The 13,460-nt window shown below is 39.5% G+C and overlaps 1 protein-coding gene across 2 annotated transcripts in view; it reads left to right on the top strand.

Moving 5' to 3' along the window:
• Positions 1–427: 427 nt before the first annotated feature.
• Positions 428–13,460, top strand: part of BZW2 (basic leucine zipper and W2 domains 2) — a 34,084-nt gene continuing 21,051 nt past the window's right edge. Inside the window, exons 1-4 of one of the 2 annotated variants that reach the window (XM_009875032.1) lie at positions 428–495; positions 6,354–6,530; positions 7,643–7,746; positions 9,971–10,036. In XM_009875032.1, coding sequence (XP_009873334.1) covers positions 438–495; positions 6,354–6,530; positions 7,643–7,746; positions 9,971–10,036 — 405 coding nt within the window. In that variant the 5' untranslated portion in view covers positions 428–437. The remainder of the gene's footprint in view (positions 496–6,353; positions 6,531–7,642; positions 7,747–9,970; positions 10,037–13,460) is intronic. The other variant, XM_009875033.1, reaches the window with a different exon arrangement.

The following is a 13,460-nucleotide window of genomic DNA, read 5'->3' as shown; positions in this document are numbered from 1 at the left end:
CCTCAAAGCCCCCGTCTGCCCAGGGAGTGAGCTGGAGAGCGAGACCTGTGCCGTGCCCAGCCCCACCGGGGCAGTTCCCGATTCTGTGCCCTCGGTTATCCCCGCGAGCTGCATGGGCAGCACCGCTGGGCTCCTGCCCCAGCCGTCAGGGCAGAGACTCCGTCACCTTCCTGCTTGGGTTTGAACCTTCAGAGTTGTTTAAAGTGGTGCTAAGAGACAGGTTTTAACAGCAGCACATCTCTTCGAAGTTATTCTTGGATTGTAGTGCTCGTCATCTTTAAGATAATGTGAATTATTCTTTGAGTATGCAGTAAGAATTTCTTTCACATGTGGTGATTTTTAATGCACTGGCTGTTTATTTTGCCTTTAAGTTAAACTGTTGTCTGTAAATGCTGTAGTAAAAATATATTTTTTTCTTTTCTCTCTCCAGAAATTTTATGAATAAGAATCAGAAGCCGGTGCTAACAGGCCAGCGGTTCAAAACTAGGAAGAGGGGTAGGTTATGTTACATTCATTTTTTTCTTTTACTTTCCTTTTTGTTAAAATTACTAGAGAAACAGGGCAGGTGGAGTAACTGAAAGTTCAAAAGGTTTAAGATTTTTCTGCCCTCTCTTCAGCCATGCTAAGAGTGCAAATACTATTTGTTAACTATGCTCTACGAATAATTTTATTTTTGCTATGTAGCTTAGGACTCTCTGTAAAATTGGATTTATTAACTATTGAGTCAAGCGGTGGCCTTGTTTAAAAAATTATAGTATATTTACATACGAGGAAGAAAACTTATTTGATGTTTACTTCAGGTGTATCTTAAAATGTCATCTTCAACTAAGAAAGCAAAATACAAGCTTATATTTAAAGCTTGTGCAAAGAAAATTATCTGGGTTTTTGTGGTTTTGATTTTCATTTTTATTTCTTTGACTCAAATCGTGACCTTCTCTATAAATGAACCTTTCATGTCTAAAAAGGAATTCTCTCACCGTTGTTCTCCGTAAGATGATCGAATCATCTCACTGGCCTTGCTTTCTGTAACAGCAGAGGTCAGAAAGGTCCTTTTGAACAAATATTTATTTTTGCTGTGTTAGTGTGGTTTCTGTTTTTTATTGTTAAACAATTGCCATTGCATAAGTCTCACTTTACTCATTGTGATACAGATTTTCTGTAAACCTGAACAGCTCTCTCTTTCCATGTGTACAACATTGCCTCAGCCTTTAAAGACGGCGAAGTGATGCTAATTGCACTGATCGTCCAGGCGCTCATCTTGACGTGCTTGCTTATACTCGAAAGTTCATTTGTCATGATTTAGGTGCTGGAGTGAATTTCCAACGCTTTAAGGCGCAGAGAGCAAAAATAAATGTAAAAACTGATTAACTTTTTCCAGAAGAAAAAAAGTCTAGTTTGTGAAAAGAAGACTTAGATTTTTTTTTTTTTTTTGCTGTTGCAATGGCAAAGAATTACAGCACGCGCAGGCGGGGTTCCTGCCTGTCATCGAACAGACTTTTCCCGTTTTGAGTTTCCTGTTTCTAATCAAAAGCAAAACCCAAGTCTTAACGTCTTGTGACAGAAAATGTAAATAAGAGCATTTTCCCAGTGTGGATGTTGGTAACCTTTCTCACAAAATTACCGTCATGAGCCTGCAGAGCTGGGTGTTTTAGATGTAGCGTGGTCACGAAGCTTGGCTGAGAATTGCAAATGAGTTTGTTTTCAGTCCTGTTACAAAGCAGTGCCAGCTCTCGCACATCTTTCCTCCCTTGCGCACGTCACCTCCTCACTTCAGTTGCCTGGTGTGGTCTCTTAAATGGCAAATGCCCTTTCGGTGATTCACACACAATGTTTGTAGGTATAACTAATTAAGAAAGGAAACCTGTGTTGTTTGTAATTAAATGTCACAATGCTCCGTTAATGAGTGGTGTTAACTTTCTATCGGCGTGGTCCAGAGCATTATGCAGCAGGAGCTGTGCACTGTGTACAGCGGAGATGTAGCTCAAGGAGTGGAATTAACAATCCCTAAAGAAGTACTTCCCTCAGATCAATCACTAAAAACAATCAGATTTTGCTGGATCCAACATATTACTCACTCTACATCAATCAGAGCATGCATGTTATTTGATAAAATTGTCTTAGAAACCGTTCTCTCTCTCTCAAAACCGCTTTCTTTTCAATCCATGTTTTGCACTGCATTTGGCATAATGGGTCCTAAAACAGGTTTGGTCCTTGACTCCCATTTAATACAAATAAAAATCTGTTTATTCATTCTGATTATTACTTGTAGTTCTGTGCCTGTCTCTTGAATTTCTGCTGCAGTGATTGGAAGTGTATAGATAATTGGTGACTACATGAAAAAAAGGAAAAGACTTGGGGTGTCTGGAAGATGGATTGGGTGGTTTTTTTGAGAGATTACTTAAGTAGAATTGGGGATATTAAATGGCTTTAAGGTAGAAATTTTAATATGCAAACACTTCTTTATGTGCTTAAAGCATAAAATCTCTTCTTCAAATATGGTGGGATCCTGCTTACCTTAATATTTGAGGATTGTGCTTAGAAAATTATAGATACCTGGTTTCTGTCTGGAGACAGGGGGCTTGAGGGAGAGAAATGGCTTCCTACTATGCTTACTCCCCTCTGTTTGTGTGTACTTTTTCTGTCAAAGCAGTGGCACATGCTGTTACTTCTTGGATTTAGACTTGAAGATACTATTAGGTTTTCTTACTCAGACTTTCAGTATATCTGGGAGCTGTGAGATTTCAGCCAGGTAGGACAGAGTGCAGGGATGGGGTTTCACTGTGGCTGGAGACTGTTCCGCTGGGTGCCGCAGGCAGGTAACAGGGCCTGAAACACGCAAATGCTGGGGGCAGTGAGCTGGCTGAGATATGACTTCGTGTTTTTCCTGGTTGATTTGTGTCCCACAACACTCTCTTTCCTCTTCTGCAGCTCCCAGGAGCACTGCCACTGGAGAGAAGGCAAGGTGTGACCCAGCAGTCAGGCTGTTTAAAGAGAGTTGCCCGTATGAACTCTTATCATTGGTCAAGTGGCTGAAACTAATCTCAGTGTGAACAGTTTCTGAGCTTTCAGAGATCAAAAAAGGAAGATTTTTCTGTTTCTTTAAAGTTTGAAAGTGTGCTTAGTGTCTGAAATATTTTTTGACAGAGGACTATGAAGGAGGAGCTTGTAAATCCCACTCCTTCCAGTTATATTAGTTGTCCTCATAAAAGGTGTATATAGTAGCAGGCATTAAAATCACTTAAAAAAAAAAAAAAGACCAAAAATGAAGTTGTAAAGGGAAGAACCTTTCAAGGGAAGTAGGCATCTCACAGTTCCGTATCAAGTTTTTAGCAATCTGGGCAAAGGAAATAGTTTGGTTAGTTCTTAGTACAATCTCTGTACTTGTTGAATTTTTTTCTTTATTGTAGTGAGGGTCAGTGTTAGTTGGCATCTGGCCAGTATTGGTGCTTATGGTGCAGATCTGTGGGATGTGGATTGTATTGACTGCATGTGTGAAAATAGACATTTTTGTGAAAGAGGAAGAGAAATAGATTTGTTAAAAATGCCAGTAGGTAGTAAGGAAAACTTACGTATCCGGACAGTTGACAGATACCTACGGGACAAAAAGCTCTTCAAAGCATTAACAGGAATAAACAGTGTATATTGTTTAAAGTAAGCTGAGACCCCAGTTTGTTCCCATGGTGTAGATAACAGAGTTACTGTCTGGTAAAATGCTGATGCAAAACCGTAAAGGGCAGCGCAGAAAGAAGCTAATAAGCAAAGTGATGCGTGTTACTTCCAGAAAGAAAATAATCTCGTACAAAGTCAATATTGACACTTTTATGTTAACACAAAGGCAGAAGAGGGGCCAAGCAGGGCATCTCATTTTTCATTTCACAGCTGTGGGCCTTCTGTTGAGGGGTTCAGATTCATTCTTATAAATGAGAATATAAATGTACTTTGTGATTTCCTTAGAAGCAAAAAAGAAAGGAAGTGGGGACATGATGAAAATGAAAAGCTGTATCTAATGCTGCTGCCCTGGGTATCGCGTGCATCGCATCTGCACGCTACACCTGCCTCTGCTAGCCCTTGATTGAAATTGTGCTTGTTTAGTAATTGTGTACTTGACAGCTCAACGTACTGTCACCACTTCTTGATGATGGCTTCTTAGTCACCCTGTTGTACTAACATCAGCATATTCCTCTTCAGTACATTAGCTTGGTAGGGAAATGTTTCAATAAGATTATAAATCATTTTTCGTGCAATGAGTTCATCTCCTCTTCCTGTGTACATTTTTAGATTGTGATAGACAAGAGTAGGGTACTCCAGATGAGAGGAAGACTTCTGGGGCCGGAGAAGAATCTCTTTAAAATAACGAAGAGCTATTAATCACGGTGTTTGTGTTTGTGCTGAGCACTGTGTACTAACGATACCAAGCATACAACACCTTTCATTTTAGACATGAGAATCTTAAATTTTTAAAGAAAGTCCATTTGAAAAAGTAAAGTAGGATTATTTTTTAATTCAGGTCTTAAGACAGAACTCCATCTTCTTGTTGCTAATGAGTCATCAAGCATTTTTATTTTACCCTGCCAATAATACATACTTATTTGGTAACCCAAAAGAGAATAATTATACTCAGATACTTGTTTATGGGTGGAGCTGAGTTTCTTGTGCACAAATAAAACTACCTGAAGGACGCATTCTGAAGTACTTGGTCTTACTGCAGTAAAAGGCTTGTTTGTTTGTGGGTCGATTGGTTTGTTGCTTGTTTCGGGTTGTTTTAGTACTTCAAGTTGGAATAGAGCTGCAACCGAGCATTTGGTAACTGCTCTGGTAGCTCCGACAGGATTCCAGTAGTGTGCTTCTCCGCAGGCATTTCCCCACTTGGCCCACATCGACTGGGTGGAAGGGACTGTTTTGTGCCTTCCAGATATGATTGTTATGGGGGACGGAGAAGGATTGGAAGAGGAGGAGAATGTGCAAGTGATGCACTGAAGGTGGTGGAATGAATGCACCCTGGGTGCGTGCAGGGGATCAAGAAGAGAGATAGTTAGAAATAATAAAGCTAGTAGGCGTAGGCATTGTGTTACTTAATTGCTGTAAGACTGCTGTGGCAAGAGGAAAAGAGATTGGGGGAAGGCCATCAGAAACCAAGGTCGTTTGGTTAATGACTGGGATGAAAATTTGCATTATGGGTTGCAGGGAAAGGAAACCTGCAGCCAGAGGATATGTCAAGTCCAGAACCTCTTCTCCCAAAAAGTCCACAAGAGATGCAGCCGGCATGTTTCAGACTGCGTTACCACATGCTTAGAAAGGAACTTTACCACTCCTCATTCATCTTAGTAACCAAAAAAAACCTCTGGATTTATCTTCTGTGTATAGTATGTGCAGGATTTGCAAGAACTTTATCAACATTTCTGTCAGCAGGTTGATAACAAACTAATTTTGGGGTTTGAGTGCAATGGACCAGCTCGCAGTTTTGTTTCTGAAGTTCAGAGTTATTTTGACGGTAATAAGCATTTCCTACGTGGCCTTATGTAAAGCCAGGACTTGTTTTGTTAAGAAGCTTCAAGTGTCTGTGGTAAGCTGTTCGCAGTCTGCAAGAAGCAGCAGCAGGAGGTGTGGGTAAATCTACCCGGCTCTGTCTGGAGGCTGCAGTTACATCTGTTGGGGCTAATGGCCTTGGCATAGCGGTGTTGGCTGGGGGTCAGACTGTACCTTAACTGAGGTCAGCCAGGGACTGCTGTAGAAAATGCAATGCCAACACTTCATTTCTGTGTTCCTAGTGCTGCTTAGGTCTGTGAATATGAAAAATCAAATTCTTGGTTGCACTGTGTTGTCTCGTCTGAAATATTTAATAATACCTTGTTCTCCTCTTTCTCTGAAGACTTGTCTTTTTGAAAACATTTTAGATATGTGACCGTAGATCTTTAAAGAAAAACATCGAGAAATGAAAAATGGAGTGTTCCTACAGTGAGATTGTGTACACATAAGTGACATGACCTTTACTCTGCTCTCAAATTTAGCAACAGATAATGATGCACACATTTGATAATACCTTCAACAAGAAGAGTAAGAGTATGAAATTTGAAAACAATTTCAATAGTTGCTTTTCCTTCCATTTGTTTATTTATTACCATATGTTTGAGTGTGTTTTGGTGTTGGGTGGATGAGGAGGAGAGGGAAACAAGGGTAAACGCTACAAAATCTCTAGAGGCAATAAAAGCCAAACAAACAAACTTCTAGTGTGTTGACCAGAGTGAGAAAAGTATGTTTAGGTGTCATGGTCATTTCAGTGGCTGGCCGATAAGGGAAGTTGACAGAAAGTTTAAAAGCTAACACTCTCTCTTTCTCCTTTGTTCCTGTTCCAGATGAAAAGGAGAAATTTGAACCCACAGTCTTCAGGGATACGATTGTCCAAGGCCTCAATGAAGCTGGGAGTGACCTGGAGGCTATAGCCAAATTTCTCGATGCAACAGGCTCACGACTTGATTATCGCCGCTATGCCGACACACTCTTTGATATTTTGGTAGCTGGCAGCATGCTAGGTAATCTCCAGTGCACCTGAAACAGAACTGCAATGGTCAGCCTTGCTTCTTTTAAGATGCTCTTTTTCTTTACAAAGTGGAAATTATAAAGCATTGTAATTTTACTTGTCTAGATACTTCTTGCATCTCCTAGAGTTGTTTATTCCTTGTAGTGCAGTAATACCTAGGGACTTAATTCTGTGAGGCGTTCTGCAAATATCAAAAAAAATGGGAACTACTCTGAGAAGCCCTCAGTCTGAAAATGAGGGACACACTAACTAGGGGAAAGAGGAATTTATTAGCATAAAAATGTGTAATGCAGCACCCCAGGTTACTAGCTGTTGCAAAGCTTCCTTTGTAGATGTTGCAACAGAGACTAGTTAAGAAGTGAAGAATGAGGAGGAGTGTTTTGGGTGTGTTCACGGGGCATTCCTCCCCTTGCTTGGGCAAAAACATGCCTTTTGCCTTCCTCTGTATTTTGAATAGGTTGGCCCTTCTTACTGGTCACATTGGTTTGATTCCTGCTTCCTGCTCTTTGGTATGTAGGAAGAAAAGATGTTTTTGTAAGATTTGAGGTAATGCAGGAAACAAAAGCCAGTGCAAATATCTAGGAAAAAAATGTCTCAACAAAATAACTCAGGAGGGAACTTTTACAGCAGTTTTTTGAATGTTTATGTGGGCCTGGTAAGTATTAGAGGGGTTGAGGGAGATGTTCCAAGTCCTCAGATGAGTAGCAGAGTGCTAATACTTTTCTTTTTGGAAAGGCTTTACATTATTGTGGTGTTTATAGTAGTTAAAATACGCACAAAGGCTGTGCTTCAACCCATACTTATTAAATCACACTCCATGCTTTCAAAACCAACTGAGATTCCGTAGTGTGAACTAAATCTTTCAGTTCTGCGAGGTCCATGTGATCTAAGGTGCAGCGTATGGGCCAGCTGTCCCTTCTGTCCGGTGCCATCACAGTTTGCAAAGCTCAGCCTCTCTCTGTTCCCCCCTCTCCCCCATGAGCTCTTAACCTTGCCTTTTGCCTCAGTGATACCAACATAATACTTATACAATCTTCTAATTACAGAACATTCTCAAAAGTGAGAAGCTATTTCTTAGCATTTAATTTTTTTGTTCTCTTTTAGCTCCTGGAGGCACACGCATAGATGACAATGACAAGACCAAGATGACCAACCACTGTGTATTCTTTGCAGATGAAGATCATGATGCCATCCGAAATTATGCTCAGGTCAGTAAAGGCACGCTTGATTACTGGTTTCCATTTACGTATGGAAAGGGATTACAGGGGAACATCTGCAGACTGTCTAGGCTGCAGTAGGCTAGTTACAGGGCAATTGAAAATCCAGTTAACCAGTAATCTGCCCTAACCTATACGCTTTAGGTAAGAAAATAGGATGTCTGAAATCATCCGATCACAGCTAACACTGCTTTCTTTTACAGAGAGCAGTTTTGCTTGTTTTAGCCTGCTGTTGGTTCAGTAGATTTTTAGGTACTGTCCTTATTTTTATTGACCTTTTCTGTATGCAGCTTGAAATATTTGTATGAACGTGTTTTTAGGAGCACACGAAGTATATGAATGGCAGGAAATACAAAGCTCATGCCTCCAATGTTTAGTTGTATAACCATTTAGGAACTGGGCATATATTCCAAGAGCTTTCATTTCTCCTATGGATGCGATGTATAGTTTCTTTTTGCGGGAATAAGGCTTGCACAGATAGACCCATGTGCAATTAACACAAAAAAAACATTGAAGCGAGCAAAAATTGTGTAACCCCTTACTGAAATATAATAATTATATAAGAAAATACAATAAAAATTCTATTGAAGGCCCAAAGCCACCATGCAATTCTTGATCCAATTCTTGATGCAATTCCGTTTAAATTCCTATATGTAAAAAGTCTGTTGTTAATTAAGTAACTTTTATATTTTCAAGTAACTAGTTATTACTGGGTTAGTGGAGATAGTAAGTGAAAACATAAAAGGCACTGTCCCTGCTGAGGTGTTGAGGGTGATAAGTTGCTCAAAGTGGGCATGGTTGATGTGAAGGATGCTGGGATCAGAATCTGCATTGATAACAACTGTTTGCCAAATAGCAGAAATCTCCTTTAAAAACACGTATTTGATAATCCGAAGAAGTGAAATATTCTTATTTCGGGAAAAGGGAATCAATGTATCTTGTGTATTAAGCTTTATGATTTCTTAAAACTATAGTATTCCACTTCAGGAAAATCTCTATTATTGGTAAAATCATTGATTCTGTCTTTTGAATTATAATATTTTAACAGTTTGATAATAAAAATTTCCAAGTCTTCCAAGGAGAAATTTAAAGTAAAATGTTACATGTTGGAAAATGGAAAGGAAGGCTTCAGGATTTGAAGCAGTGGGATTTCCAGTGTATTTGCTGCATTTCAAACTGAAACGCACCAAAATAAGTCAACTTTTTGTATTTAATGTCTGAAGACATGTATCTTTTTATAGACTTCATCGGGTTTTTTCATGCATAATGGGAAATAAAGCTCTTATATATTAGGTACGAAAAAGTGTTTAGGCTAAAAAGTGTTTAGAGCTTCCTTCTAGACGATTTCTTACTCTGGCTCCCAAATGAACCAGTGCTGTGATTATTTTTTTTGCTTTAAAGCATACTTCTGTCATTTACAGGGGCTGATAAAAATATTCAAAAATTTTATTTTGAAATAGCAAGATGCTAGCTTACATTTTCATCTTACAATTTATTTTGCAGATTATTTTATTAGAATTCCATGTCTCTTCCTCTCAGCGTGACCACAACTTGATTTTCACTTGTTCTGAGCCAAAACTGCTGTTTAGGCTGTTTGGCTGCATTTTACGTTCTCTGAAATGTGAACTGAAATTTTCTAAACTTACTTTCGTAGAATCATAGAATCTTTCACCTAATATAAACCTTTTTACCTGGGATAGCGAGTCATGCATTTTACGCCCTATGTGCAGTAATAAGAGCAGCGATTTGTTTAATTAATTTCTTATCTCTCCCTTCTTCCATCTGAATGTACCCTGCAAAACAAACCCTCTCAAACTGCAGTAAATTCTCTCCTTCAGACGTCGCTCTGTGAAGCAAGGCCTGCAAAGCTGGGGTTTTTCCACTTGTTCACAAGCTAATAGAGAAGGGTGTTCCATGATGTGTCATAAAGCAGATAACTGCAGAAATATCATCCTGCTGGCTCTTTATTTCCTGGAAGTAATGCCTAAAGAAAGATGGTGCAGTGGAATATTAGAATACCAGCAGCCAGCAGTGCTTTCAACTTTTTGTTTCCTGCTGTGGAGATAACAAAAAGAGAAAAAATGTCTCACCGTGGATTAGGCAAAGATACTCTTTACATAGTCAGTCTTGTTTCCCTTTGCTTTTTTTTTTTTTTTCCCCCCGAAGGATGGCTGGAGTTATTACGTTTCTAAAGTTTATCTGTGTTTATCTTTAGGTCTTCAATAAACTTATCAGGAGATACAAATATCTGGAGAAAGCATTTGAAGATGAAATCAAAAAGGTAATGTTGATGTTGGTCTCCTCTTGAGCATTAATATTTGCTATCCTATGTCTAACATAATTGTGTATGTGCAAATGTGGTGCTGTTACATCTTTTATTTAGCTCTAGTGGAAAAGGGGGCGCAATCCACAGGTGGCAGCTTTAGTCTGCCAGTTTAGTTCTGTGTGAATACTGCTGGCAACAGTCTAATTCTGAATTAATGCTTCCATTGGTCCCTTTGACCAAACTCACCCTCTTATCCCTTTTTTGTGCAGAACTTCAATATGCTTTGGGGTGTAGTTCTTAATGAGAAGTGGTGTCACTGTCCTACTAGTACATCAGCTCTCTTTGGTTTTTCCATGGACTAATGTAAATCTGCTGTACAAAATGTCATTTGATGTATGAGTATTAAATTATTCCTGCACTGTGGAATGAGTCCTAACCAGAAGCTTTTGCATTTGAGGCCACAGATGTGTGCAAGAGAAAGTCATCACTACCTGGCAGAGCACTCAGGATTTGCCTGTTAGACCGTAGTGGGTATTTGTGGATAGTGGTTTATTTGTGATACTGAATTCTAAGGAGACAAGAGAAACCTGGTTAGAAACTTTTGAAAAACAAAATAGATATTTATTTTTTATATTTTGAGTTCCTAGTAACAGATGTAAGTATCTTTTTCTACTGGCTTGAGTAAGTAATAAACACTGCACTGTGCTGTAACTTAACAGGCAGGCTGATAATGGCAAAACCAGTCCTGGGACTGAAATACCATGTCTGTTAAAAGTAAAAGTGTGTTTGTTTCCATGTTATTTAAACATTAGAAAGATTACTGCAAGGGTCAACTAAGGGCAAGCCTGGAGCGTGATGCCTCACCACCACCTCTTGTGACTGAATAAATTTGACTCTGATTGATACATTCTTGCTCATGTAGGAAATTATTTTTGCACTTGTGGCCAGCATGACTATTAACTGATGCTGATTGCTCAATGCATCATTCTAAAGACCTAAATTTACCTCTGTCCCCACACAAATCTAATGTTCTTGCTGTTAATTACTATAATCATCGACATGATAAGCGCTGACTCATAACATTCAAGTTTTGGAGAGTGTTCAGCATGCTAAGCAAATGCCGTGTCAATTCAAGCCGCCTCCTCTCTCTTCTGTAACTGGCTTGGTTTTGAATCTTCTACCTTTCTGAGAATTCACTTTGCACACACTTACTATATTAAGAATTTAACTCCTCGGTTGAGGAACAAGTGCCTGTGTGAAGTTTAACCATACGCTAGCTTGGAAAAAAGCGATAATTTGAGGTATAATGTGACTGGAGTCGTGCTACTCATTTAAAGCTATTGGAAGCACAGGGTCAGCCTGGGCTTGTTCACCTTGCACACTGCAAACCTCAATTTTACGTACGTGCTTTTTGTGTGGTTTTCAGTGTCAGCTTCCGTCTTGTATGACAAATCACGAGATTAGATTTGTGTAGCGGTCCTAGGCTGATGGGAACTCCTTCCATCTGCCCTTTCCTCACCACCCTCAGGGCTGGTGCGAATCTCAGCGTGGCTCCTGGCCTCTCAGGGTGGGTGGGTGCTGGCTGTGCTCTCTTCCTGGGTTATTGCAGTTTATCTGAGAACTAGAATCTACGAAGGCGGCTCTGAAGGTGTTTGGGGCTGTGGATTGCACCTGCACTGTTACTGCCTTAAAACCCTTGGAGGACTGTTTGTAGATGCTTTTTACTTCCCTTTTTGCTCCCCCTGCTTGTGTGAACCTGCCAAGTGACTGTCTTCTCACTGATGAAGCTGCTGGGTTTAACTGTTTAATGTTTCAATCCCGCGTGCAGTAACTTGTATGAGAGTAGCTGCTCCTAGAGGCTCAGAAGGATGGGTATGTTACTGTTGCTACAAGGTCATTCTGCAATATTTAGTAGTTCAGAGACTACTGGCGTTAGTCAGTGGTTAGAAAAGCAAGAGAGTGAATCCTTGATGTTGTTTCCTGGGTCACTGTCACCGCAACGAAAGTGATTTTTTGGCAGATTCATTAAGCAGCTAGAGCACTTAGGGGGAAATTAGCTATTTATGCAAAAAAAAGTCATGTTAAAAAACCCAGGGTAATACCTTCAGAGCAGTTTCCCTCTGAAGAGGAAGATGGTGTCAGTGGGACTTCTCTTTCAAGAGAGACCAACTGCACTGGCACTGATTTATGTCTTGTGTTCATAATCTTGCTATTAGGACATCCTCATTTCCCACAGCTTTCATTTTTTTTGTCTGCTTCTAGCTTTCAAATGTTTTATTTCTTAATTCTCTCTCCCCCAGAATTGCCAACTATTCTTCTTCTAGTGACATAAACAAACCATACATGTAAATATTTACATCTAAATTACTTTGTGCAAACAATTTGGACAAAAGACGAAGACAGAGTGCATTGCTTACCTGCTGGTTTTTGATATGGGCAACCTAAGTTCATATGAGCATGGCCCAGTGCACTGGCATAGACCTATAACAACATTTTACAATAAATTCAGTAGAATTCTCAGTTCCAAATTTGTTTTTGTCTTTCTTACGTATGTATTTCTGTTCATGTCAGTGGATAAAGAATGCAGTATTAGCTGTCTCTATAGTGTGTTTGCATGTTTTAAGTAGCATTCTATGTAGGTTTTTTATTATTGAAATTAAGGATAAATTGCAGATAAATACATTTTTGGTCTTAATAGTGGTTAATGTTACTGAGTCATATGAGGACATCTGAAGTACTGCGAGATGTTGTGAGGTCCTTTGTTCATGTTTCTGTTTTCCTAATGAAAGAACCCTAAATCAAGATGGCAATTATGAAGTAAGAAGAGACAAACCTTCTGATTTCAATCAGGGAATAAGCAGTGATCTTTTAAGACAGCTAAAGGAAAAGCAAGAATCAGTCAATAGGTATCTGTTACGTTATCTGCACTCTGCATTGCTGACCATTCAGTGCTGTCTACAGATGTGACAAACTGTTAGATATTAAAGCAAGAAGAGCACGTCAGATAATGAAGATCTAAACAGGCACCATAGTTAAAATTCCTTAATATTTGCTGGCAAGGTTTCCAGATCACAAGCCAAAAGCAGAACTTGTTTTCCTCATATGTTTTTTAATGTTGCAGGTCTTTACTTGTGAATATCTTTTATGCCCAGAATTTATGCCTAAAAGACTTTTTCTTTAACGACAAAAATAGCATGGAACAGCACATTAGGACTGGTCTTGTGCTTATTAGGCATTCTGAACTCCCACTTAAATAGGTGGGAGTTCTTATAGCTGTGATAGAATACAAAATTGTGAGCCAGAGCTGTACATTTTATGCCTGGAATCAGTCTGTACCTGTAACAAAAGCAGTAATGCCAGGGCTTGGCTAGCAGCAGGGCAACAGCAGCTTGGAGAGCTTTCTGTGGGTGGTTTGGTGCTATCCTGAAGTGACTTGGAC

The sequence above is a fragment of the Apaloderma vittatum genome, unplaced genomic scaffold (genome assembly GCF_000703405.1).
Source record: "Apaloderma vittatum isolate BGI_N311 unplaced genomic scaffold, ASM70340v1 scaffold2858, whole genome shotgun sequence".
Lineage (NCBI taxonomy): Eukaryota > Metazoa > Chordata > Aves > Trogoniformes > Trogonidae > Apaloderma > Apaloderma vittatum.
The sequence above is the reverse complement of the archived record's forward strand: the minus strand, read 5'-3'. Positions and strand labels throughout refer to the sequence as shown.